General features: G+C 42.7%; 1 protein-coding gene and 2 long non-coding RNA genes across 5 annotated transcripts in view; 2 read left to right on the plus strand and 1 right to left on the minus strand.

Moving 5' to 3' along the window:
• The window catches only part of USP42 (ubiquitin specific peptidase 42), a 17254-nt gene extending 5532 nt beyond the window's left edge, over positions 1-11722 (plus strand). Inside the window, exons 6-18 of one of the 2 annotated variants that reach the window (XM_072348775.1) lie at positions 99-201; positions 360-427; positions 590-660; positions 1200-1282; positions 3361-3472; positions 3808-3948; positions 4141-4241; positions 4722-4860; positions 5374-6102; positions 6481-6569; positions 7252-8733; positions 9217-9506; positions 9965-11722. In XM_072348775.1, the coding sequence (XP_072204876.1) occupies positions 99-201; positions 360-427; positions 590-660; positions 1200-1282; positions 3361-3472; positions 3808-3948; positions 4141-4241; positions 4722-4860; positions 5374-6102; positions 6481-6569; positions 7252-8733; positions 9217-9475 (3377 nt within the window). In that variant the 3' untranslated portion in view covers positions 9476-9506; positions 9965-11722. The remainder of the gene's footprint in view (positions 1-98; positions 202-359; positions 428-589; positions 661-1199; positions 1283-3360; positions 3473-3807; positions 3949-4140; positions 4242-4721; positions 4861-5373; positions 6103-6480; positions 6570-7251; positions 8734-9216; positions 9507-9964) is intronic. The other variant, XM_072348774.1, reaches the window with a different exon arrangement.
• A 3143-nt stretch (positions 11723-14865) lies between these two features.
• LOC140258844 (uncharacterized) lies at positions 14866-15918 on the plus strand. Its single transcript, XR_011905304.1, has 3 exons — positions 14866-15161; positions 15497-15637; positions 15830-15918. It is a non-coding gene; the product is annotated as an uncharacterized lncRNA (long non-coding RNA).
• Positions 15919-16216: 298 nt separating this feature from the next.
• LOC140258478 (uncharacterized) lies at positions 16217-23626 on the minus strand. 2 transcript variants are annotated; one of them, XR_011905260.1, is made up of 4 exons: positions 23176-23626; positions 19834-19965; positions 18319-18501; positions 16217-17152 (listed from the first exon to the last, which is right to left on the minus strand). It is a non-coding gene; the product is annotated as an uncharacterized lncRNA (long non-coding RNA). The 2 variants fall into 2 exon arrangements; XR_011905261.1 differs by lacking the exon at positions 16217-17152 and adding an exon at positions 17600-17726.
• Between the last annotated feature and the right edge of the window lie 1946 nt (positions 23627-25572).

Raw genomic sequence — 25572 nt, forward strand, 5'->3', positions numbered from 1 at the left:
CATACTGTTTTGTTATTATATGGAAGAGAGATTTTCAAAAAATAGTTTTCTTTCCTTTTTATAGGAGATAAATATCATAATCTTTTTTTGTTTATTAGGAATAGGAAGACATTTCCGCTTTGGCGCTCAGGAAGATGCACACGAGTTCTTACGCTTCACTGTTGATGCTATGCAGCAAGCGTGTTTGCATGGATGCGCCACGTAAGCATAAATGAATTACCTTCCATATGTTTCTAGCACCTTTCAGTTCTCTGTAGACTCAGAAGTAGAAATTTGTTGCCCATGGCTTTCATGAAACTCTTTGAAAAGTTTTTTCTCTACCTCCAATCTTCTGAGGTGTGATTATCATTTATTTCCAGATTAGACAGATCTTCTCAAGCAACCACCCTAATTCATCAAATATTTGGAGGATTTCTAAGATCCAGAGGTACTTTTAAGCAATATTACTGTCCTTGGAACTGACTTGTATCTTTTGTAGTAAAGCTCTTTGTTGTGTGACTTAAGCAGTACATATCATTAGTTAGAGATTGGGCAGTTCTCTCTTTCACATATTGTTAGTAAAGCATTTGTTGTTGTTTTTTAAATCCAGTGCAGTGCTTGAACTGCAGAGCAGTTTCGGATACATATGAGGCATTCCTTGATATACCTCTGGATATAAAGGTAAGATGTTTTGTAGGTATAGTTCAAGATGTCTAAGTACATGTACAACTGTCTGAAGTAAACTCACTCAACTTAAAAAACATATGGTTTTAAAACAAGAGCTGAGTGGTGATTGGGAAGTGGGTTGGACTTTGTCCTTCTGTGGAAGCCTTGTAAACCATCTCCACATCTGCACTGGCTTTAAGCTGGAAGAATACCTACTGTATTCACACAAATGATGATACAGTTATACTTCTTTGTTGTTCTATCTTGATATGAGTGTAATTATTACACTGATTAGTTTGATGGTCCCCGTTATTGATGACAAAGTACACTGCAGATGCTGTCCGTAGTATTGCAAAATTATCTGTTTCAAAGTAAGGTTGCTTCAAATGAGGTGTGTGCTGAGTGTATTCTTTCTGCTTCTTTCTTCGCAGTGCTTTCTGGTTCATAGTAGATCTCCTAAGTAGGAATTAGCAAGATTCTCTCATAAACTACTAGTAAGTCTTTGGAACTTTGAATTTCTTTTGACTTAACGCTCTTCTTTCTTACCTCTCCAGGCAGTTTCATCTGTTACCAAAGCTTTAGAACAATTTGTGAAACCCGAGCAGCTGGATGGTGAAAATTGCTATAAATGTAGCACGTAAGATTATTACTAGTTACATATTCATACTAGATACTGGATTAATGTATTATTTGTATTAATTAGACCATAAGCTACTTTTTTACTTCATTTGGAAATAATGAGGCACAGCTCCTTCGTTGGTGTTTTTACTTCATTTTGTTTAAACAATTGATGCACTAAAATAATACAAAGCTTGAAAATAATACGCACTCTGTAAATATAATAAGTGAAACCATTCTCTGACATTACTTCATTCAAGTCTTGTCTGCTCTCTGGCTTGTCAGGACTCCAAGATGTGTGTTCTGAGCTGAAATATTCCTATTGCCATAAGTTAAAAGATGTCTGCTTCAGCTCACCACTACTTATCAAATTGCTGTGGATAGCAGTTTGGGATGGGAGGCAACAGCAGGTTCCTGAAGATCCTAGCATTCCCTGGGAAACAAAGTTAGACTTAGTTGAGGAGCTGGCTTCGTGATAAGTCATGGTAGCAGTCTCTGTGGCTCACAATACAGCGCCTTGAACAGTTCTTGAAATGAAGAACGTGGACTACTGCTGTCTCAAATGAACTACCTTCCACCTAACCTTCACTTGGTGAAAGCCTATCGAGTTAAGATTTGAAAAACACTTCTGCGTATGTAAGAAGTAACCGAACATCTGGATAATATAGTTTGGCAAAACAAGTTGTTATTCAGACATGCACTCAGAAAAGCAAAGTCTGCCAGGCTTGTTTCTGTAGCATTTCTGTCTGACCTTCCAAGTGCAAAATGCAATATCTGCTTTTTGTTGTTGGAAAACAGTAAGAAAACTAGTATGGTGAATGAAGAGCATCCAGTAGGTTGTTAAAATAATTAAACCCCAAGTTCATTTTAGTCTGTGGATCCTAGACAGCATCATGACGTGTATTCAGAATTCTCATAACTTACAGATTGGGTGTGATGAAGAATAAGATAAATGTAATAAGCAACTCACATCTGAATTGCTCAGCCCTTCATTAACATGCTCCGTGCAGCTGAGTCCCGCATGAAGCTAGGATTCTCAGTCTTTTTGCAAATTTAGAAAGAACAGCCTTGTGCATGCACAGTGTCTTGTCCTCTGCTGATAAACTATCCTATTACTTTCATTTTTCCTGCATTTGACATTTGTCTTTTCATTCCTACCATGATTTTATTTTTTTTTTCTAGTAAAGGTGGCTGCCTTAAAACTTTGTATCTAATCACGGTTTTCATGGAATTTTACTAAATGCTTGGATTTTGTTGTTTATTTTGAGGAAGGGGTTCTTTTTTGATCTTTCTCCTCCGGTTTGGAACTCTCTGCCTTGTATTTTGACAGCAGAATTTGAAATGAGACACTTTTTCTTTCTGTTAGCTGTTGACAGTACTTTTCTTGATCAAGTCTTTGTGCTACTTGTTATATTTTACTGCTTGCACTGCAGATCCTGCCTTTGAGTGGGCAATGCACCAAACTTAACATTAAAAATTGTGTTCCAAAGAGTTGCAGATGGTTTCAGTGTCTTTCCAGACAACATCAGTACATAAAGACTAAGTCAGACATCTCCCTCTTGTAGAGTGACTGTGTGCTTCTCTTGTATTTTTGATATTGATAGAAGATCCATTTTGGAAAAGATTTGCTGTAACTAGTCCTGAGGATTAAGGCTCCCTTGTTCTACTTTCAGTATTTGTATTCCACTAGAAAGCTGAAAGTTTATCCAGGATGTCAGTTCCAAGTAGCCACTTTTGTGTAACAAGAAATGGTACCGTGCCTGATATAACTTAGTGATGGATTTCTGATCGTGCTGCACTCCACACTGTTGTGAAGCCTTATCTTTTAGGTGTAACACAAGTACATTTGTTTGGCTATCAAAAGAAAATGTCCTAAATTCTTTATTTTTTTGTTCTGTAGAGATATCCTCTTGTATCCTGCTATCTTCTCTGTATTAACAAACCTGAAAGGCAGTGTATGGGTTTATGAAAGAAAAAAACTTATTATGCAAGTAAATACCATTCAAATAGCATAAGCATTTGTGAGACGTCAGAACTTGTTTGATATGGGGGGAAAAACAAGATGCTTTTAAACAGCTGCCTGTACTTGTTTTTAAGATGCAAGAAGATGGTTCCCGCATCAAAGAGATACACGATACATCGATCTTCCAACGTCCTGACAATATCGCTCAAAAGATTTGCGAGTTTGTCGGGTGGGAAAGTCAACAAGGTATATTTACAGCTGTTGTACAACTTTATCATCTTAGAATTGGACGTTTCCAAAGGCCAGATGTTCAGAGCGCCCCTCTGTTGCCATCTGTCACATGGCAACGGTGTGTCACAGAATGTTGGTGGGAAGGTTCAGCCTCTGCTGTCATTGTTGGTGGCAACAGCTGCCTCTGATGTCATGGGCTGACATCACAAAACAGGAGGCATTACTTTTGGTGTAAAGCCTTGTAATTCTAGTCTTTGTTTTGGGGAAATGTTTTTTCCATGCTAGTTTCCCAAGCTAGCCAAAAGGAAGTAGTTGGAGATAATGTTTGTATCTTCTTGTTCTCTCTTTAGGAAGTTCGGTACCCCGAATATTTAGATCTTCGCGCCTACATGTCTGAGTCAACTGGGGAACCTCTTCTTTATGCCTTATACGCCGTTTTGGTACACAGTGGTGTCAGTTCTCATACAGGACACTATTTCTGCTTCATAAAAGTAGGTATCAACATCATTCTAACATGGTAAAATTTGTGCAGGTAGACCAGTTTAAATGTTATCGGTAACCATTGTTTCTGGAACAGAAGATTTCATCATATGTTTGTGTATATGTTGTTCTGTGGTGTCCTGTTAGTGACTTCATTTGGAAAACAAGCAGTTATCTAAAGATACCACTGTCTTTATTTGCAGGCTGCTGATGGGCTTTGGTATCAGATGAATGATGCTACAGTAGCACCAAGTAACATCAAAACAGTTCTTGGTCAGCAAGCTTATTTACTGTTTTATATCAGGTAACAACAAATCTTAAAATGTGTTCAGAACATATTTACTTTCCTGTTATATACATTTTTCTTCTTTTCAAGTGTTTTTCTTTCTGATCTAGGAAAATACTATTTGTATAATCCAGATAAACATATATGTACAGATATAATTCAGTTCTGTCTGACTTGAAACTCTCTGTCATTTATTAGTGTCCGTTGCTTGGCCTTAACTTGCTACTCTGTGCAAATTGCTATGTAGCTGTTATGTGTAGCTGGCTAATTTAGAAAAAGGGAGAAAGTGAGGTGCTGAGTCACTTAAGACTAAGTTATTACTCTGAAAAGGATTGCAGGAAAACCATTATCTATGTTTTAGTTTGTAGTCTTCTTTAAGTCTTCCATATGTGACTTCCGTATTCTAGAAGCTGTTCTTCTAAAACTGCTGGATAGGATTTAATCCAAGAGAAGGCTGAAAGACAAACTCTAAACTAAGATCACTACTCTTTTCTGAAGGCGCTACGATTTGACACTTGGAGAACGTGCTTTTTACTTACCTGCACCGTCTTATCCCCGTTCATTCCTTGGTCAGAGAGGGACTAATAGTAAGCAGGCTGGTTTTATGGGACCACGACTTCCTCCTCATATGATTAAGGTAATTTAGAGGAGTAGGGAAAGGGGGGTGGGAAGCAGATAATGGCACTAAATTGATAGTGGAGCGTGGGATTTTTATTTGGTTTCAGCATCTTAGTTTTATTTTCCTTCCCCCTGTGCAGCTTTCTTCACAGCTCTTACGCTACGATTTAAATACTCTCCTAATACTTAAATAATTTAAAAAATATTTTTCCTATCAGTGTCACTTTAAGTGAGACAGTGAAATCCATTTGTCTTATATCTGACCAACAGAACAATTAATTTGGGGTTTTAGGGGTATGTTTGAAGGGGAAAATAAGTGTATTTGGGAATAGCTTTCCGCAGCAGTTGTTTGAATGGGTTTCAAAAACTACATTCATTTGAAAGCATTATGCAGTAAAAGGCAACTAGGAAAAAACCATTTATTATGCTTGCCTTTGTATTTGAAGGGTGGTGTTTTTTTTCTTTTTAGGCGTTTAGATAATTTGTAGAATTTGCATTTATCCATCTTGCAATCTCTTCTTTTTAAACACAGAATTCAAGTCGTCTAAATGGAAACGGATCTTTAAAAGAGGATGCCAATACCATTGGTGTCACCTTAAAAAGGCCATCTTCAGCTCCACCCACAGCTTGTGTTCAAAACTGGGCAATTACCAGGCCTTCAATAACTGACCCATCAAAAAAACAGAAAATCACTATCAGTATTCATAACAAATTGCCTGCGCGTCAGACAGCATCACAGCCTGACTGTCGTGCTCTGGAGGTGGAGGAGGAGGAGCTAAACAAGTCTGCTCCTTCATTCACATTTACAAATTCTTCTGCAGCAGAGTCTACCTCAAATGCATCTACAATGTTATTTGCTAATAATGTTTCCAAACAAGAAGCTCTGGATGAAATATTTTTTGAGCCAGTGTTGAATGGAGATCTTAAACTCAGCTCTGATAACATAGTCTCTTATGGTACAGAGTCTTCAGGAAAATCAGAGGAGTCGTCCTTATTTACAAGGAATTGCAACATAAGATCTTCTAATGGAATTGTGATTGGAAAAGTCTGTACACTGCAGAACTCCCATTCTTCCTATCCAAATGCTGAAGAGGAAAGATCCCAGCATGAGCTGCCAAAAAATGATTCACTGAATGGTGCTAATAGTTTAGATAATGAGCCTAAATTAAATGGACTGACACTTGATGATTCCAGTTGCCAATTCCCACCTGCTAAACCTTCCGAAATGTTATTTGCTAAAACCAACGGAGTGCTTGAAACAGTAAGTTACGTTTTTTCCATCTAGAATTTCTCACCTATGATGTATTCAGGAGTGCTATAATGTTCCCAATTCATGCTAAACACTGAGAAAACAACACAAATTTGTTCATAGCACTTTGTGATATTATCCCATTCAAATTTGCAGAGCTGAGCTGATATTAGAACATGCCAACTTAAGTACAGCTGAGATAAAACTTCATAAATTTCATAAAGTATATTTTTGGGAGTGAGTTGGAGTTACACGCGAAGTGTAGCAAGCACATCTAACTCAAAGCAATCTTGCTTACATTTAATGTAGAAATTCTGAAAACACTAGTCTGCAGTACTGCTACAAATACCATTATTTTTCTGCCCGTTAACTTCTGCATTTTAATTGTAGATGCCTATAACTTTGTCTCCGGACCCTCAAGAAATAATCTTAGATTCCTTTACATACGGCCAGTTGAACAGCTTGTCAGAGGAAATAAGGTAAAATGAAAACATTTTGATTACAAGATTTTATGCAACCTTTTTGTGGTTTTACCTGCCTCCATACTCTTTAACTGGGAGATTTAAGTCAGTGGAGAGAGTTCAATTCTGTATGTCTAATGTTACGAGCAGAAGTGGTGATCAGCACAGCGCCTATTGCTCAGGTGCAGGTTGGTGCCCCATGGAAAACTTCTGCTTCTTCATAGAATGTTTTTCCATTTTCCTCTGTTGTCTGTAAAAATCTTGTCTGTTTCTCCTTTTTTTACAGCACTATCATATGTAAGTATAAATTTTCATCATCCGCTCTCTCCTTTGGGAGACAGTGAGAAATCTGTGTTTCAATTGTTTTTTCTAGTTGGAGTGGGAGAGCAGATAGAGTGGTTTTGGCTATGATGGTAGTCAGAACAGCAAGTAGAAGAAGACAGGTTGGGCTTTTTTGTTTGTTTGTCTCATTGCAATGCAGCAGAAGCAAGACGGAAATAAAGCACCTTTTCTGAGAGCTGAGGAGCATGTACCAATACAAGACAGGTTTTTAAATTGAGTGTCTTAGAAAGGGTTCCAGTAGTCATGAGGTTTTTGGTGGGTGGGTTGTGGTTGCTTGGTTGTTTTGCTTAGTTTTGTGTAACGGAATTTTACTTCTAACCTTCATCTCTTTCAACAAAATTGTTTTTATTTTGCGCAGTGTCCCTGGACCTCAGAAATCTTCTGAGAACAATTCTCTTATGGAAACGGTAATGATGGAAGCTCTGTTGGCCTATGAAGAATCCAGGAAACTTCCTTCTGACTTGAGCTGTGAGGCTGGGAATCTTTTTATTCAACCAGATTCTGAAACCATTTTTACCAAAGAAGAAGTTGCTGAAAGTATTATAACAAAAGCTGATAATGCACAACCCAATATCAATGGTCAGCACAAGGTTAGGAAAAGATCCTTGGACACTGAAGATGAATTCCTTGACAAAAAAGAGTCTGAGCACAGTGGTAACAAACTTAGAAGATTAAAAGAACCTGATCTCATTTCAAAAGAAATTCCTTTGTATATCAGATGGTTTCCTGAACCTGAAGAGGAATTAGGGCAGGCTTCCTCTATAACGTCTGATGCTGAATGTAGTACTAAAAAACCTGCATGTCTGGATACTGCAGATAAATGCCAAGATACAAAGGACATATCTACTAACTACGTACAAGTACCACCTGTCAATGACTCTTCTATTACAAAGCTGGATAAAGTTTTGGAGAGTCAATTTTCTAGAGAAAACGAGGGACCGACTAATAGGAATTGTGAAGAAAATAAGCATAGGAAAAAAGATAAAAATATATATGATTCTAAAAAATCCGACAAAGAGCGTTACCGAAGAAAAAGAGAATACTCTGATACAGAAGAGAGAGAGAAGCAAAACAGCAAACCGGATGTTCATTCCCTCAAGAGGATGTGCTATCATAGTGTGGAAACAAACAAGCAAAGTCGCTATAAGCAGGAGCACTGCAATGCAAACAAATACAGATCTTCCTATCCTGAAAGAAACAGCCCTGATGTCAGCAGAAACTCAGGGAAATATTCTCATTACAGATCTAGAAGCAGAGAACGAGAACAAGACAGGAACAGATATTACCATTCCAAAAGAGAGAGAACTTGGAGCAGAGAAAGATACTATCAAGATGAACCCTGGAGATGGCAAAAATGCAGACACTACAATGATTACTATTATTCTCATGCAAGAAGAGATAGTCGAGAAAGAAAGTTCTCCCATTACAATAAAGATTTTGACAGATCGAGTCAAGCTTACAGCAGGTCACATAAGGATTATCATTACAAAAGCAGATGGCCTCACAACTCACTCTCTAGAGAGGAGGACCTACGTCTCTTTAGCAGCCACAGAGCAGACTCACGACACCGTTCAGTACCTCAGCAGCAATCTGGAAAATATTCTCACGAAAGACGTGCACTTCCACCTGTGGTAACTCATTCAAATTTTGAGTACTCTTCCCCGAAAAATGGAAAACAAAGCGACAGAAAAAGAAAATATGAAGAAAGTAGTGAAAGTGAAACAGAAAGGAAGAGCAGAAAGGTAGAGAAAGAGGTTTTGGATGATCAAAAGATGAAAAAATACAAGAAAGTCAAGAAGAAAAAGAAGTCCAAAGATAAACATCGAGAGAAGGATCACAAGTAAGCAAGGATTGCAGCATAGTCAGCAATTTTTTCCTAATGCTTTTCTGGGTGTTTCTCATATCTTCCTTTTTTTCATTGTTTTTAACTTAGTTTTATAGCATGATCTGGCTGGGGACAATATTATGAGGTTGATCAAATGACGATAGAAAAGATATTGCTGAATTGTATTAGAAAACTATATTTGGATCACATAGTTAGAGTCACATCTGCATACTAGACTTGATTAGGTAAAAACAATTTTTTTTTCAATTGCGTATATTCCAGAACTAGCCGATGTTAGTGATTCGTTTACAAACCAGGACCTGTTGTCCTTCAAGCTGAGGGCTTAAGTTTGTTGCATCTAAAGTTAGATGTGCACAAAGTACCACAAAGTAGCTGACGTGCTGCAAATCATCACCTGTGGTAAAATTAACAACATTTTGTATATGCATCAAGTGCCACATCTTTTTTTTCTATTTTTAACTTGCATGTTTCCTTCAGACTTTATGATTCGGATTTCTCTGTGCTCCACTTTGACAATGACAATCGCAAACGTAAGAAAAAAAAGAAAAAGAAGAAACACATCAGGAAATTGAAAGGCTTCTTGGAATATATAGATCCTCGTTTCTGGAAGAAAATAAGGGCGAAGGCAGGACCTTGCTCTTCTGCTGACTGTTTATGTGAGCAATACAGAAATGGACACAGTATACAACCCAACAAGGAAGGGAAACCTTCCTGTGGGAGTGAAATCAAGAACTAAATCTCCACTGCATCCATGGAGCATATTAAAGGTAAGAGGGCACTGAATGCTTAGAGAATTTCTTCATAATTCATATGGAGGTTATTAAAACAACCAAGGAAGCAAAGGAATTAACCTTACTGCTTTACATCAAACTGCCTTTCAATATTTGGAGAAGTTAAATATCAGAAGAGATTTTTACCTGTTTGGATAAGGAGGTAAATTGCCACAGTTGGTGGATTCAGGTACCGGAAAGTCCCCAAGTTGAAGCACAGTTGTTGAGGAACAAGTTTGTATTTTAAGACGCTGACAACCAGAAGTTTTAATCTACAGATATGATATTTTGGAGGAGGCAGGCTGATCACACATTACTGTAAGATTTAATACAGAATCTATCCCTTTGTTGAGAAAAAGAAATGACGACTATTACTGCTGTAAAAAACAGACTTGTTATGATGCTAAAGTCAAAAGAATCCCACTTGTACTAAATTCTAAGTATCTCTGTTCCAGGTGATCCATCAGGAACAATAGCACAGGTGAAAATGCATCCAATGCTCTTCTGGCTCTGGTGAATTCTCCAGCCAGCAGATGGCAAACTTTTTTTTTCCTACACCAGTCAAAAATAGAGTAAGAAAGTGTAGTGAAGGACTGAGAAGGACTTGCTAGGCTGTGCCTTTAATTTGGACTCATGTTACTGTGAATAAACGAGCAAGAATGGAAATGTCTGCTGATAGCTTGTGGCTTATGGAAAATGCAGATAGAAGGGAGAAGTTTTTAAGCCCTTATTTTCCTGTGTTCCTATGTTCTCTAGCAAGTTTCTGAAAGCTTCTGTTTTTTGCGCTGAGATCTGGTCATCTTGACCACAAGATCATTAATAAAACAAGGATGCTGTCTAAGCAAACCTTCAGATAAGATGTGCCCATTACTGTTAAAGCGTTGTCCTAATATTCTGTGTGCAGCTAGCAGAGTTGTTAACATGGGACTGAAAGTGAGGCTCTCAGTAGCCATCCCCAGTCACACAGCTGACCAATCTGCATGCAGCTTTGGGACTTCTCTGTTTAGAAATACAATCAGTGAGCCAGACAGCTACACCCTGAATCTGACAACAGGGAATGACATTTCTTCCATTTGTTGTCCAGATGCAGATTACTGATTGAAGCCTTCAATACTCAAACTAGACCAACCATCAAACCACCAACTTTTGACCTAGACCAACCATGAAAGCCACCAGCTCACCACCTAGACCAACCATCAAAGACACCAACTTTCGACCTAGACCAACCATCAAACCACCAGCTCTCCGCCTTGACCAACCATCAATACACCAACTCTTTACCTAGACCAACCATCTAAGCCTCCAGCTTTTCACCATCAAAAGCAAATACTTCTTACCATCAGATCCAACTTTAATGGGATGGCTTTAGCCATCCCAGCACTCCCATCAGTGTCTTTAACCATTAACCAAAACCAAGACCTTTTGCCATCAACACCGACAACTCAACATTAATTATTAGCATTATTGAATGCAAACCATTCAAACCTAGAATCTATCGAAACGGAAAATTTACCATCAAAACAAACCCAATCATAAGTGGTGCTTCAGATTTCTGTGAAGAATTTTACCATGAAAGAACTTTTTTTTAGTTTTTAACTTGAGACTTTCTTTTTTAAAATGGACTTCTAATCCAAAAGATTGGAAACTTTCTACAACTGCTGAACATTGTAAATTACCATGTGAATATCTCACTGAAACTAATGCCCTGGAATAGAACCTCTCAAATGCTGCTTAATTACAGACTCAGGTTGATTGTGTGTTATTCATGTAATGTTACTCCAAGGTAGACATCTGGTGCAAGAGCAACCAGGAAAACCACAGAATTATAAATCTTCAACTGACAGTCTGTATATTTAATTTAAAGACTTATTTAAGACTTCACAAGCTCTCCAACAACTCCAACAAGTTCTGCAAGAGCTTCATCGTTTTTCTGCGATGTCTGACGCTAGAAACTAATTTACTTCACATCTTTATTACACTCAAGATTGGGAGAAGGTGTTCTGGTTTTCAGCAAGTGGAACATAACAATCAGAATATGCAGTTCTGAATGTATCTTTCAGAAGATTTGTATACTCCCATGTGTTTTTATTACATCTTCTTTTATAGCATCACTTGTCTCAAGTCTCAGTTGTTTGTTTCGTCTCTAAAGTTTCTAGTTACAGACAAATTCATACTGTGATTTTATTTTTTATTATTAAATGCTATCAAACTGTGATGCACTTATTATTCACTGGTCCTGCATCAGGAGATGAGTGGGGAACCTGTATTAAATACAGTTCATCTGAATAATCTGTCTGGTTTATACAAGCTGTGTTGTTCAGAGATGTCTAAAGTTTGATCTTTGTTTTTTTAAAGATGAAAAGCACTTGCCCCACTGTAAATATATAGCATGTAAAATTTATATAGTATATAAATACAGCAAAGTTAAAGTGAATTTTTACTTGTGTTATTTAACATGCAATACGTCATGTGAACTGACAGCATACCGAGTGTGTTTGATAATCAAGAAATCAGATCTTCCTTTCGGCGGTAGTGAGAAGATGCTGTCAGTGTACCCAGAGAAGATAAGTAATGGGGACTTCAGCTGCCCAGACAAGGATGCAGAAATATTTCTTCTTTGAAGTTAGAAGTTTTCAAAACCAGGCAACAGGTTGAAAGCTCAGCAGTAGCTTCCTGCTCTGTGCAGCACTAAGGGAGGAGGGAGGTTACTTTTTGCTAAATACTTTAAGTAAGATTTTGGTACGTGGAGAACACCATAAAGCCAAACCATAAGTGTACCCTGCGTAATGTTCCTATGGCAACAGTTATGTGATGTTACATAAAGTAACGTGACAAAGAAAACACGTGCCTGTCCTGTATCTGCCTTTTTTTTTCCTCTTTTGTCCTTTGGCTCTGAGGTTTGATGTCTCGTCTCTGTCCAAGGAACAGCTCTGGGCTGAAAGGAGCATGGCAGCAGCCTGCTGTGTTCTGTCATTGTTGGGGCTGCAGGAGGGGAAGCCACAGTGTGGTGGAGGCAGTGACCCCAACAGCTCGGAGCTCCGTGCTGAGTCACTGCAGTGCCACGGCTGCCAGCAGGGCTCTGTGCCTGCCCAGCAGAGATGGGTGCTAAACACGTGTGACTGAGATTCAGGGAAAGGATGTGCAAGGCCTTCCCTTCTTGGAGTGGTTCTCAAAGGACATGGAAGTCTCTAGCTCCTCACAAATCAATACTTTCAGCGTACTTTATGAAATAGATTCTGCAGTGAAAGTTTTTTCCTCTCCTTAGCCTGAACATTTAAATTTTCCCTAGAAGAATGGCTCTTAAAAGAGCAGTTATAATCCACTTGTAAGATTAAATCTTCATCTCTACCAAAAAAAAAAAAAAAAGGAAAAAAGAACCTGAGCCATTAACTTGCATGTATTCCTGGTAAGGGGGGCTGTGCAATAGCAAACTGTGCCACGGTTTGATTTTGAGAAAGCCCAGGCTCAGGCAAGAGAGTTCAATAGGTGAAAACGTCGATACTGCTGTGGATTGGCAAAGAGTATTACGCTCTTAGCGATGACTGACAGCACATTTGTCACACAAAGCACTGGCCGACACCAGGTGCATTTTGCACTTTAACTAGAAACATTTCCCAACAAGGCAAGAAACCGATGAGTCTTAATCTGCAGCATTTGCTCTACAACAGCCTTCACCTTTCCAGCGAGTTGGTATTAGTACATGGACATGTAATAAACTTCTAACAGCATGCGCTGTTATAATGAAGGGTTATAAATGCTTCTTGGTTTGTACTGTTCCGTTTGGTACCCATTTAAAACGTTTCAAAATGGTTATTTGGACACAGCACGCATTTTGCCAGAGCTGTGTGCCGCAGCTCCCGCTGCACGGAGGGCTCACACACCCAGCTCAGCACAGCACCAGGGGGCAGCAGGGACTGCCGTGTGCATCACCTGCACCGACCACGCTTTTAACCACCTTTCGTCTGACAGTTTCAAAGGGCACACAGTCTCAGAGCAAGAGGCCAGCACGGGATTTGTACCTGTTGTTTGCAGGTGAGATCATAAACTGTCCCGGTCACACTGTTTCCATCAATTTCTCCATTCACCCTGAAGGAGGGACACTAATTAGCTGCGCTCTGAGCAGGGTATCCTCTGTCCTGCCCCTGTTCCACGCACAGAGCTCAGGGAAGCCAAATGCTGCCCTACACCAAAAATCAAGACAAAGCTGCTATAACCATTGCTTCAAGCCTACAAGTTGCAAATAACTTAATTAGTATGGTGAATGAAGAGCATCCAGTAGGTTGTTAAAATAATTAAACCCCAAGTTCATTTTAGTCTGTGGATCCTAGACAGCATCATGACGTGTATTCAGAATTCTCATAACTTACAGATTGGGTGTGATGAAGAATAAGATAAATGTAATAAGCAACTCACATCTGAATTGCTCAGCCCTTCATTAACATGCTCCGTGCAGCTGAGTCCCGCATGAAGCTAGGATTCTCAGTCTTTTTGCAAATTTAGAAAGAACAGCCTTGTGCATGCACAGTGTCTTGTCCTCTGCTGATAAACTATCCTATTACTTTCATTTTTCCTGCATTTGACATTTGTCTTTTCATTCCTACCATGATTTTATTTTTTTTTTCTAGTAAAGGTGGCTGCCTTAAAACTTTGTATCTAATCACAGTTTTCATGGAATTTTACTAAATGCTTGGATTTTGTTGTTTATTTTGAGGAAGGGGTTCTTTTTTGATCTTTCTCCTCCGGTTTGGAACTCTCTGCCTTGTATTTTGACAGCAGAATTTGAAATGAGACACTTTTTCTTTCTGTTAGCTGTTGACAGTACTTTTCTTGATCAAGTCTTTGTGCTACTTGTTATATTTTACTGCTTGCACTGCAGATCCTGCCTTTGAGTGGGCAATGCACCAAACTTAACATTAAAAATTGTGTTCCAAAGAGTTGCAGATGGTTTCAGTGTCTTTCCAGACAACATCAGTACATAAAGACTAAGTCAGACATCTCCCTCTTGTAGAGTGACTGTGTGCTTCTCTTGTATTTTTGATATTGATAGATGATCCATTTTGGAAAAGATTTGCTGTAACTAGTCCTGAGGATTAAGGCTCCCTTGTTCTACTTTCGGTATTTGTATTCCACTAGAAAGCTGAAAGTTTATCCAGGATGTCAGTTCCAAGTAGCCACTTTTGTGTAACAAGAAATGGTACCGTGCCTGATATAACTTAGTGATGGATTTCTGATCGTGCTGCACTCCACACTGTTGTGAAGCCTTATCTTTTAGGTGTAACACAAGTACATTTGTTTGGCTATCAAAAGAAAATGTCCTAAATTCTTTATTTTTTTGTTCTGTAGAGATATCCTCTTGTATCCTGCTATCTTCTCTGTATTAACAAACCTGAAAGGCAGTGTATGGGTTTATGAAAGAAAAAAACTTATTATGCAAGTAAATACCATTCAAATAGCATAAGCATTTGTGAGACGTCAGAACTTGTTTGATATGGGGGGAAAAACAAGATGCTTTTAAACAGCTGCCTGTACTTGTTTTTAAGATGCAAGAAGATGGTTCCCGCATCAAAGAGATACACGATACATCGATCTTCCAACGTCCTGACAATATCGCTCAAAAGATTTGCGAGTTTGTCGGGTGGGAAAGTCAACAAGGTATATTTACAGCTGTTGTACAACTTTATCATCTTAGAATTGGACGTTTCCAAAGGCCAGATGTTCAGAGCGCCCCTCTGTTGCCATCTGTCACATGGCAACGGTGTGTCACAGAATGTTGGTGGGAAGGTTCAGCCTCTGCTGTCATTGTTGGTGGCAACAGCTGCCTCTGATGTCATGGGCTGACATCACAAAACAGGAGGCATTACTTTTGGTGTAAAGCCTTGTAATTCTAGTCTTTGTTTTGGGGAAATGTTTTTTCCATGCTAGTTTCCCAAGCTAGCCAAAAGGAAGTAGTTGGAGATAATGTTTGTATCTTCTTGTTCTCTCTTTAGGAAGTTCGGTACCCCGAATATTTAGATCTTCGCGCCTACATGTCTGAGTCAACTGGGGAACCTCTTCTTTATGCCTTATACGCCGTTTTGGTACATAGTGGTGACAGTTCTCATACAGGACACTATTTCTGCTTCATAAAAGTAGGTATCAACATCATTCTAACATGGTAAAATTTGTGCAGGTAGACCAGTTTAAATGTTATCGGTAACCATTGTTTCTGGAACAGAAGATTTCATCATATGTTTGTGTATATGTTGTTCTGTGGTGTCCTGTTAGTGACTTCATTTGGAAAACAAGCAGTTATCTAAAGATACCACTGTCTTTATTTGCAGGCTGCTGATGGGCTTTGGTATCAGATGAATGATGCTACAGTAGCACCAAGTAACATCAAAACAGTTCTTGGTCAGCAAGCTTATTTACTGTTTTATATCAGGTAACAACAAATCTTAAAATGTGTTCAGAACATATTTACTTTCCTGTTATATACATTTTTCTTCTTTTCAAGTGTTTTTCTTTCTGATCTAGGAAAATACTATTTGTATAATCCAGATAAACATATATGTACAGATATAATTCAGTTCTGTCTGACTTGAAACTCTCTGTCATTTATTAGTGTCCGTTGCTTGGCCTTAACTTGTTACTCTGTGCAAATTGCTATGTAGCTGTTATGTGTAGCTGGCTAATTTAGAAAAAGGGAGAAAGTGAGGTGCTGAGTCACTTAAGACTAAGTTATTACTCTGAAAAGGATTGCAGGAAAACCATTATCTATGTTTTAGTTTGTAGTCTTGTTTAAGTCTTCCATATATGACTTCCGTATTCTAGAAGCTGTTCTTCTAATGTTACGAGCAGAAGTGGTGATCAGCACAGCGCCTATTGCTCAGGTGCAGGCTGGTGCCCCATGGAAAACTTCTGCTTCTTCATAGAATGTTTTTCCATTTTCCTCTGTTGTCTGTAAAAATGTTGTCCGTTTCTCCTTTTTTTACATCACTAGCATATGTAAGTATAAATTTTCATCATCCACTCTCTCCTTTGGAAGACAGTGAGAAATCTGTGTTTCAATTGTTTTTTCTAGTTGGAGTGGGAGAGCAGATAGAATGGTTTTGGCTATGATGGTAGTCAGAACAGCAAGTAGAAGAAGACAGGTTGGGCTTTTTTGTTTGTTTGTTTTACTGCAATACAGCAGAAGCAAGATGGAAAAAAAGCTGCTATAACCATTGCTTCAAGCCTACAAGTTGCAACATAACTTACAGCATTTCTGGGCTTTTGCTAGTGAGAGCATTTCTTTGCAGGAAAATTCTGGGGACTAATCCACAGTGATTAATCAGAAACACATGCTAAAAACTGAGGCCAATCTGGGGCTACAGGAAAAGTATTGCCATTGGAAACAAGCAAGCCAGCTTGCAGAGAGCAGCCCATCCCTTCAACCAAAGTCCCAAATCTGAGATGGCTAAACTTTAGATAAGGAACACATACAAAGACTAAAATATAGCCCTGATAGCAGCCAGGCCTTTACAACGTAGCAGAGATGGGCACCTCATGGTTCGCTGAACTGATAGTGACTTTCCTCTGCTCAAGGGAGCTTCACTGTCTGTCTCCTGCTCTTCGTGCTCGTTGTCCCAGGTCCGGATTCTTGTCGCTACCTTTCCCTGGAACCCCTGACACATAACAGGATCAGTGAGCAGCAGTGCCACAGAGGCACTGTCAGGACTCAGGTAAGCATACCAGGGCCTCTTGAAGGAATCTGCTTTGCTCAAGTTAAGACTTGCTTTCTGCCACATCTTAACCCACTGAGTCCCTCTGGTTTACCAGGAGCTGTTTGCTTCCCTCAAACCAGATTCACCATCAGGTGAGTCCAAATCTTTCAGATTTCTTACGATCAATCCAAAGTAACAAGTGAGAAAGTCTCCTTTACCTCCACTGCCATTTTTCAGACACTACGTTTTGAAACCGCTCCATAGAATTTAGCGTAGCAGCCTTACAGCTTGAGGGAATCATCAGAACTGGGAGAAGTGATTTCTGCCTCAGCACAGCTCAGATGGGATGCACAGAACCCAGCATCAGCAGTTCACAAGCAGTGCTTGTGCGCCCAGGTCCTCCGGTGCAGCCCCGCTCACATTTAGGGCAACAGTGGTGAGCCGTTCCAGAAGCCAACACCAGCTCCTTCTCAAAGGACTCAGGTACTCTCTCAGTGTATGTTAATCCCATGCGTGGCACCAGTGTCCAGAGTCACTGGAGTACATAAACAGGTGCTTAATTCTTAGCATGAGCACACCCTGAATCATTGAGTTTTTGCTCAAACCGAAATGCTTCCTTGGAACAAGGCTGTTTTATTTCATCCCCTTCACAAACACCAGAAGTTCTTACAGAAACCTTCGTCTTTTTTAAGAACTAGATTTCCCATCGGAGCTTTTTTCGCTTGCTTTCTCATGTTAAAAACCCTATTTCCTCCTGAAGTCGCATTTTCAATTTTTCATGCAGGTCCCAGGCTGTCCAAACCTCCCTGCAAGGAAACAGCTCCAAGAGAGACCGTGACCAAGAAAGGGCATGAGAGCTGGGCTGGAGCACGGCCTGAGCCCAAAGGCTGTGAAACAAAACGGGGTAACCAGAAGGCATCTGATAGCTATCAGACCTAGGCTGCAGAGCACTGGTGTTTGGGTGCCTCACAGCTGCTGAGGACCTGATGCAGACATGGCCTATACATCCTACCACGATTTTGTTTCCTGGCTAGGTAGGAAACACATCTACCACAACCCTTATGTTTCTGCACAGCACCTCTGAAAACAACCTGACCCCTCTTTAATGCGGTACAGTCAAGGCTTACCAGGGCTTGTTGCTGGCATAGGCTGTCCTGAGTACTGGGGAGAGTCCATTCCCTTCCCACCTGGTCTGAGGCCAGGTTCTGGGACAGGGTAGGGGTGAGGATAGTTCACATGGATTCCTACTGTCTCCTCATATGAAGGCGGTGCAGATGGGGCAGGAAAGCCACTGGGAGCAGACATTATATCTAGAACATAACAGAAAAGAATGTCATAACAGAAGACTTAATTTAGAGAAGGCAGCAACTTCTTTCAGACAAACAGCAGGAAGTAACTAGATCAAAGCGCACATTTCACAGCACAAACTGTATTTACTGCTATCAGAAAGACAAAACATAAAAGTCGATCTCAATATTGTTGTTGTTTCTTCCTTCTCTTTATCTTTTCACGGTTTTTACCCATCTTCCCACCAACAGCCTGTAATCGGGTTATCTAGATTTACCCGTGATAGGGTATCATGATGTAGAATATTGACAGCACAAAACCATGACACAGCCCTCTTCTTATAAACCAAAAATGCCACAGTCAGGACATCATGTGTCCTTATGACTATACTAAGCTAACTGGCAGTTTCTCCCAGTTCTAGAGAACTGTACTTCAGATGTCTTCAGTCTCCTGCAAAAGCAAGAAATACGATGGACTGCACAGTGGTTGCCGACTAACATGAGCCTCGTTTGTGGTGAAGTGCAAATAACTAAAATAGAATGTAGATCTTTGCTGCAATTTGAAATAAACAGGCACTTAACACTGAAGGAAAAAGAAACCCCAAACAACTAAGTACATCCAACTCAATTCATGACTTTTACAACTCAGTTAAGTTGGAAGTGAATCATTTTTGCTACCTACCCAGGCTTCAATCAATGTTAAACACAACTTTACCAATTACTACCTCATTACAGAACATAAGCATGCTAACCATTGCCTTTTCCCAATAAGCATTAACCTAAAGATTTGACAGCAGGGAAAACAGACATCAGAGAGATGTTCCAGGCAGTTTGTTCAGCATTTTAGCTCAGGTGAGACTCGCAGCCCGAATCAGCAACGTGTTACATCCCCTGTGCAACCTCAAAAAGGCACTGACAGACTTTCCAGTTTCCATTTTGCTATTTTGCTCACTGCAAATGGGTACAGAGCAGCTTATACCCTTAATCACAATATGCGTATATTATCCAAAATGCAGTTGGCACAGAGTTGCCTGGGAAGAGCAACTAATGTACAGTATCTGAATGCAAAGAAGGAAAAAAGTTAAAAGAACAAACCAACGTCGGATCATACCCAAACTGAGCCTATGGACCCACATGAGAGAGAGATGAATTTCTAACAGGTTACCCAACTGCTTACGAAAGGACATATGTTTGAAGAGAAGTAGCTGATGGTTGAAATGGCTTTAAGCTGCATCAGAGGAACTCAGCCAACCAGGAGCTGGACTCGGCCATCTTTGTGGGTTCCTTCTAACTCAGGGTATTTTGCGATTGCATGAAATGGCAATAGTTCACTAATTAAAGATAATCTGAATTTACATGACTGAAACAATGGGCACAGAAGAGCTGCTGGCAGAGGCAGAAACAGCCCACAGGTTTTGTCTCCTTAAAGCCCGCTCCTGAATGCTGCTTCCAAACGCTTCGAAAGGGAAGATTGGTGGCAAGTACTGACTGTAAGAAAAAAACAAAGACAAGACGTAACAAGGAAGTAAATGATGCCAAAAGGTTAGCTTACTGGCTTGCTTACATGCAACCTGCAGATAAAGCACGATGTGCAAACACTGAATGACCAATACGCACACTAAATACAAGACCAGCTCACATGGATACACAAGAATTTCCACGTACATCTGGGAGTTTCAGATCCAAATACCACTCAGCACAGAGAAGAACTGAGCAGTTCTTGCTTCTGCTCCCCAGCTCTCACAACCCTTCCACTTCAAGCCTTTAGAAATGCATACAGCAGGACAAAGACCAGTGGTTTCAGGTACCCACCCCACTTCATTTTCCTGCTTTTCATACATCCTCTTGTATTCCAAGCATGCAATAAGGCAGACGTTGGCTCACCGTGCCCAGCTGCACTAACTTTGGGCAGACGAGTCACCAGACTCCAGAGAAGGATTAACAGAAAGCAAAAGCATCAGCTCCCTCCTCCAGGTTTTTCTTTTTGCTTGTGATTCTTTCTTGAGAGAACGAACACCTAAATCTGCTCAGTTTCCCAACTCAAACCACCTCCATTACAAGCACACACACACAGGCAGAACAACATCTGCAGGAGGCAAAGCACTTTTCCCAGTTCATCCCTCACTGCAGAGGTCTGCTGCTCCTCATACAGAGCAGAACAACGTTAGCATAAAGAGAGGTAAACATCTGATACAGACAGCACAGGGAAAGTAAGGGAAATCAAGGTCGCTCTATCAGATCCCGAGAGTATACAGGCATTACTCAGCACTCAGGAAATTCAGGTCCACACGTTAACTTACACCTTTGTCTTTTTCAAGGAAGGGCAACAGATTCAAGATTCCCTTCCTCCCAAGGGACAGTTTTACTGTAAGGACGTTTTGAGATGTTCTCCAAATCAGAGAGGTGGACAGAGCCGCGGTCCTGCTCCCTCCTGACACCCCATCCGCTGATGGATCTGCTACTGATGGATCTGCCACCTCCATCAGCTCACACCTTTCAGCTGCCTGCATTGACAGACAATAAGCACTCCTGCCCACACCCAAGATGTAACGCATACTTAATGCATAGAATACGAATTATTGGTATTGCCCAGATCCGTCTAGGGTGACACAGTTTAGAAGTGCAGCATTTTTCCTCAAGACCGGCACAAATGGATCCTAAGAACGTGGAGAAACACCTGTGCCTAAGGACAAAGCGAAGAAAAACAGGAGGGCATCCCGGCAGGAGGCAATCGAGTGGTAAATCACCTCATTCGCACCTCGGCCCGCAAATACAACCGACCTGCAGGCAGTGACCTGCCGATCCCGGCTTGTTCCCAGAGACCAAGAAATCTCTGGCACCAGCAAAAAGAAATGCTTGGCTCGCTTGGATTGTTGCACAGAGCTAAGGTAGCTGGCTATACACCACCCCATGATCTCTTCGCTTAAGGCCGGTAAAACATCAGCTGGGAGTGCCAGCAGATTTGAAGAACTCATCGCTAAGAGAACAGATCAGACAGAAGGAAACAGGAACTGGGCAGTTGTCAGTAGAAGCAAACAAACGGAGCAGCAATTGAGCCGGAAAACCACGGCAGGATCTCCCCATCTGTACCACAGCTCACAGGGAGTGGCTCAGCAACAGGAACACGGATTTCAATAGTCTGTGATTGCAACTTCCAGCACAAACACTTCCAGCCCCGATATTTACAGGCAACGCTTCTCAGTGAGCGATGCTGCAGTTTTTGCTCTGACTGCTGATTTGGGGCTGTTCCACAGCCATCCCCTTCAGCTCCCAGCGACGTGTGCAGCCCCAGCAGTGCCACACCGGTGGCCGTGGCCCTCACCTCCCTCTCATCATTTGTTGTTGTTCTTTTTCCTTTTTCTTCTTTAAAGGAAAGAGGAAGTTGTAATTCTGGAGTATGGATAACTACCAAGTACTGCAACAAAGGGTACAAAAATAAAGCCGACTATCGGTCCCTCTAACATCTATCAAAGCGGCGGTTCGTTAATAAAACAAGCAAACAAACAAACACGACAAGAACGAGAGCGCTCCGGGATTACGAGAGCAGCTCTTCCCGCAGGAACTGCAGCCCAGCCGCACGCGGCGCTTTGCTGCCGTCCGTCCCGCTCTCAGCGTCAGCTCAAAGCAGGCTTTCAGCTCTCAGTACCGCCCCAGAGCTCGTCCCGCACTGCCGGCTCTCCCCGAAAGAAGCCCGCGGACAGGAGAAAGGGGAAGTCAGAACCTGCCTCGTTAACCAGGCTGCGAAACCTCTCCTATCGTTTTGGCTCTCGGCGTCTACGGGACTTTTCAGATGAGGAGCCTTATTCGAGGAGGCCGTTAAGTCGATCCTCCTCCACTTCGTGCAGCCTCCCGGCAGCAGCGCCTCTGCGCCAGGACCGCACAGCCCGCAGCAGCAGGAATTCACCTGGTTTTCTTCCTCAAAGACAGACGCACGAGAACAGCTTTCCGAACCCAGGCCGGACACGTCAGTCAGTACACCGCCCTCTTTCCCTGACCTCCATCTCAAGCTGAAACTTTCCCGTTTCTGTGGCTCAAGCTCCCCGGTTCTCCCCTCGCAAAAGCCCGGGCTGCTCTCCGGCTCCGCGAGCGGCAGCTGAGCCAGGCAGCCCACAGCGCGTCCGCGTCCAGGTGTGCCGAGTCAGACATGAAGCGTAAGGCACCGGCAGCCCGAGCACCGCCCCGACTGCCCGAGCTCCGGAGCGCGGCTCCCACCTCCCCCACCTGCGAGCAGCCGCTAGAAGCGGCGCGCGTTTCTCAGCCGGGTACCTGCGGACGGAACGCTACCGTGGGCTGCGCTGAGCAGCCCGTTCTCAGCAGAGACCCGGCAGATGAGCCCCGCGTTGATTCCGTGCTGCGGCCCAACATCTCCGTGCTGCGGCCCGGCAGCTCGCGACACGCTCGCTCCGCTCCCCCCACGGGCGCGCGGCCGCGGCCCCCGCCGCCCCGGGGTCACCGCCGCCGGCCTCGGTTTTGTGGGGCGGCCGGAGCGCCTGATGGGAGCCGGGCAGGGCGGCTCCGCTAACGGGCCCCGCGCAGCCATACGGCTCGGGCCCGTCGAGGGCAGGTGCGGGGCTCTGCCCACCCGCCGCTGGGCTCCGGTCCGCACGTCTTAACTCTCTGAAAAGGGAACAAAGCCCCCCGACCCGACCCGGCCCGGCCCGGAGCAGCGAGGCTCCGGGCAGCGCCCCCGGTCCTTACCGCCCCACAGCGGATCCGTGTCAGCCCTACTTGCCCGAGCCGCCGTCCCGCCGCGTTTGTCCCGTCCCTTTCCCCTCCCCGTTCGCTCAGACGAATCACAGCTGCTGGGACTGCCCCGGCCCGGCACCACCGGCACCCCCAGCGGACGGAGCGCTACCGGCCGTGCTCTGCGCGGAGCACCGCGTGCCGCCCGCGCCTGCAGAGCAGAGGAGCGCCGTTCGCCGCGCGGCTCCTGCGCCGTCCTGCCTCGGGGACATCCAAACTGAAACGGCGATCCGCAGCTTCCCCGCCAGCAGCAGTGGCGGAGCGCACGTTTCCGAGCGCGAGGAGAAAATGGGCTTTCCCTTAATTCCAAGATAAACTTGTGAAATAACCTGGTTCGGTTATTTCAGCCAACGCTGCGCTCAACAAAACGAAGAAAACCATCAAAGAAGTCTCCCAACAGACACAGAGACTTTAACTAGGTCACTTAACCCATTGTATTCGGCCTCTGGAAACTTGCAGCTCGTTTCTGCGTCCAACTGAGCGGCTCGCACATACGTACCTAAATAAGGCAGAAAGTGATCACTGCGCGGGGTTCGATGAGCGCTGCTTCCCTGCTATAGCTGAAGTGCACCAGTTGGCCAGATTTGTTGTTGAGAGCTTTAATCCGCTTTGGACTGGAAGGAGTCACCGACCCCAGAGGTCTCAGCAGGGACTTGGTTCAGCTTTTTGGCTGAAAGCATCTAAAATCCATTATAAAGTCTTACTTTTTAATGGATTTAAAGTCACAGTGCTCTAACACCAGCAATAGGTCAATAACTGGTTGCCCTCAGAGAATGCCATGTAGGTTTTTATATTAAAGAAAAACCAACAAAACAACATAACCGTAATGGATTGAAATCCCTTGAAAGCGTAGATGTCATCAGTCGCTAGTTGTGCAGGAGTTAACGTAGTACTAAGAGAGTTTTGGTAGACATTTTGATTTTGCATGCTTGGGGTTTTCTTTAAGTCCTTTACATTAGCTATTCAATTCTTCAGGCTATTTCTTTGAGATTAACTAACAATTCCTTCGTCGTGTAATGCTGACGTTCTTATGTCAACCAGCACTTCTGTCTCTGTTGCAGATATGAACAGTGACCACAGATAACGAGCCAAAAACTCCAACGGCTAAAAAAAAGTCCTCATCGAGGCAATCTGGTAAATCCAAGAAGCCCCGTAGTAAAAATACGAAGTCACGCTCTGCGAACTGGGGCCGGATACCACCTTCAGAAGATCCGAACCTGGTCTCTGTGAACCAGGGACGTGGAGGTGCTATTTGTCATGAATTGGACCAAACCCGTTTTCAAATCATGAATAATGTATTAATTTGAGTAAGCAACCGCAAACAAAACCAGCGCTGCGCTACCACGGGAATCACACCTCGGCTCCCGGCGCGCCCTCCCCCTGCTGGCCGCAGCTTTTATCGTCTCTTCTGTATTCTGATTGGCTGCCGTGTCGGCCTTCTGCGACGGCGCTCCCTTGTTGCCGGGCAGTGCTGCTCCGGGCGGTTGTTCTCTTCTCGTTGATTGGTCACGTTCTTCCCGCCACTCTGCTCCCCGCTGCCAGGCTTTCCCGCCACTCGTTGCCACGCGCCTCCGCTCCTCGTCCCGAGCCGCCCGACCTGGGGCGGGGGGGGGGCGAAGCGGCGCAAACGGGAGCGGGAAAACAGAAGCCGCGGAAAGAGGGGAGCGAGTGCAGGAGCCGCAGGGGCGCGTACAAAACCCGGAAGCCCGCAGGACTCCGTTCCGCACGGCCCCCTCCCCAACAACAACAACATCCCCAACACAATGAACAAACATTCACCAACTTTTTACAATCCCTCCTTTTTCTTTAAACTGACTTCTTTTGTTCATTGAATCTTTGGAGTGCCTGCCGGCTTAATGCATATATCTCGTTATCTTCATCATCTTGTTCTATGGTCTCTTTTTTAGCTCTTACTAACATTAAATGAGCAGCTTCTAATCGGTTCTTTACTATCGTGATTACCCGATTGAAAATACATGGTCCAAAGGTTAACACCATAGTTAACAACAGAGGTCCAGCTCTAGTTGATAGTAATGTGGTGAGCCAAGGTGAGTAATTAAACCAGGATTCATACCAACTTTGGTCAGCCTCATTTTCTTTTTTACGTTTTCCCAATCCTTCCCTCAATCTGGTCACTGTGTCTCTCACCACCCCAGTGTGCTCTGCATACACGCAGCATTCCTCCCGGAGGGCTGCACACAGTCCCCTTTTTTTTCAGAAAAACCAGATCCAATCCCCTTCGATTTTGGAGAACTACTTCTGAAAGGGACCGTATTGATTTTTCTAACGCTGAGATGGACTGTTCAATTTTAGCCAAGTCCTCATCTACAGCAATGCGCAGAGCTGTGAATT

The sequence above is a fragment of the Excalfactoria chinensis genome, chromosome 14 (assembly GCF_039878825.1).
Source record: "Excalfactoria chinensis isolate bCotChi1 chromosome 14, bCotChi1.hap2, whole genome shotgun sequence".
Taxonomy (NCBI): domain Eukaryota; kingdom Metazoa; phylum Chordata; class Aves; order Galliformes; family Phasianidae; genus Excalfactoria; species Excalfactoria chinensis.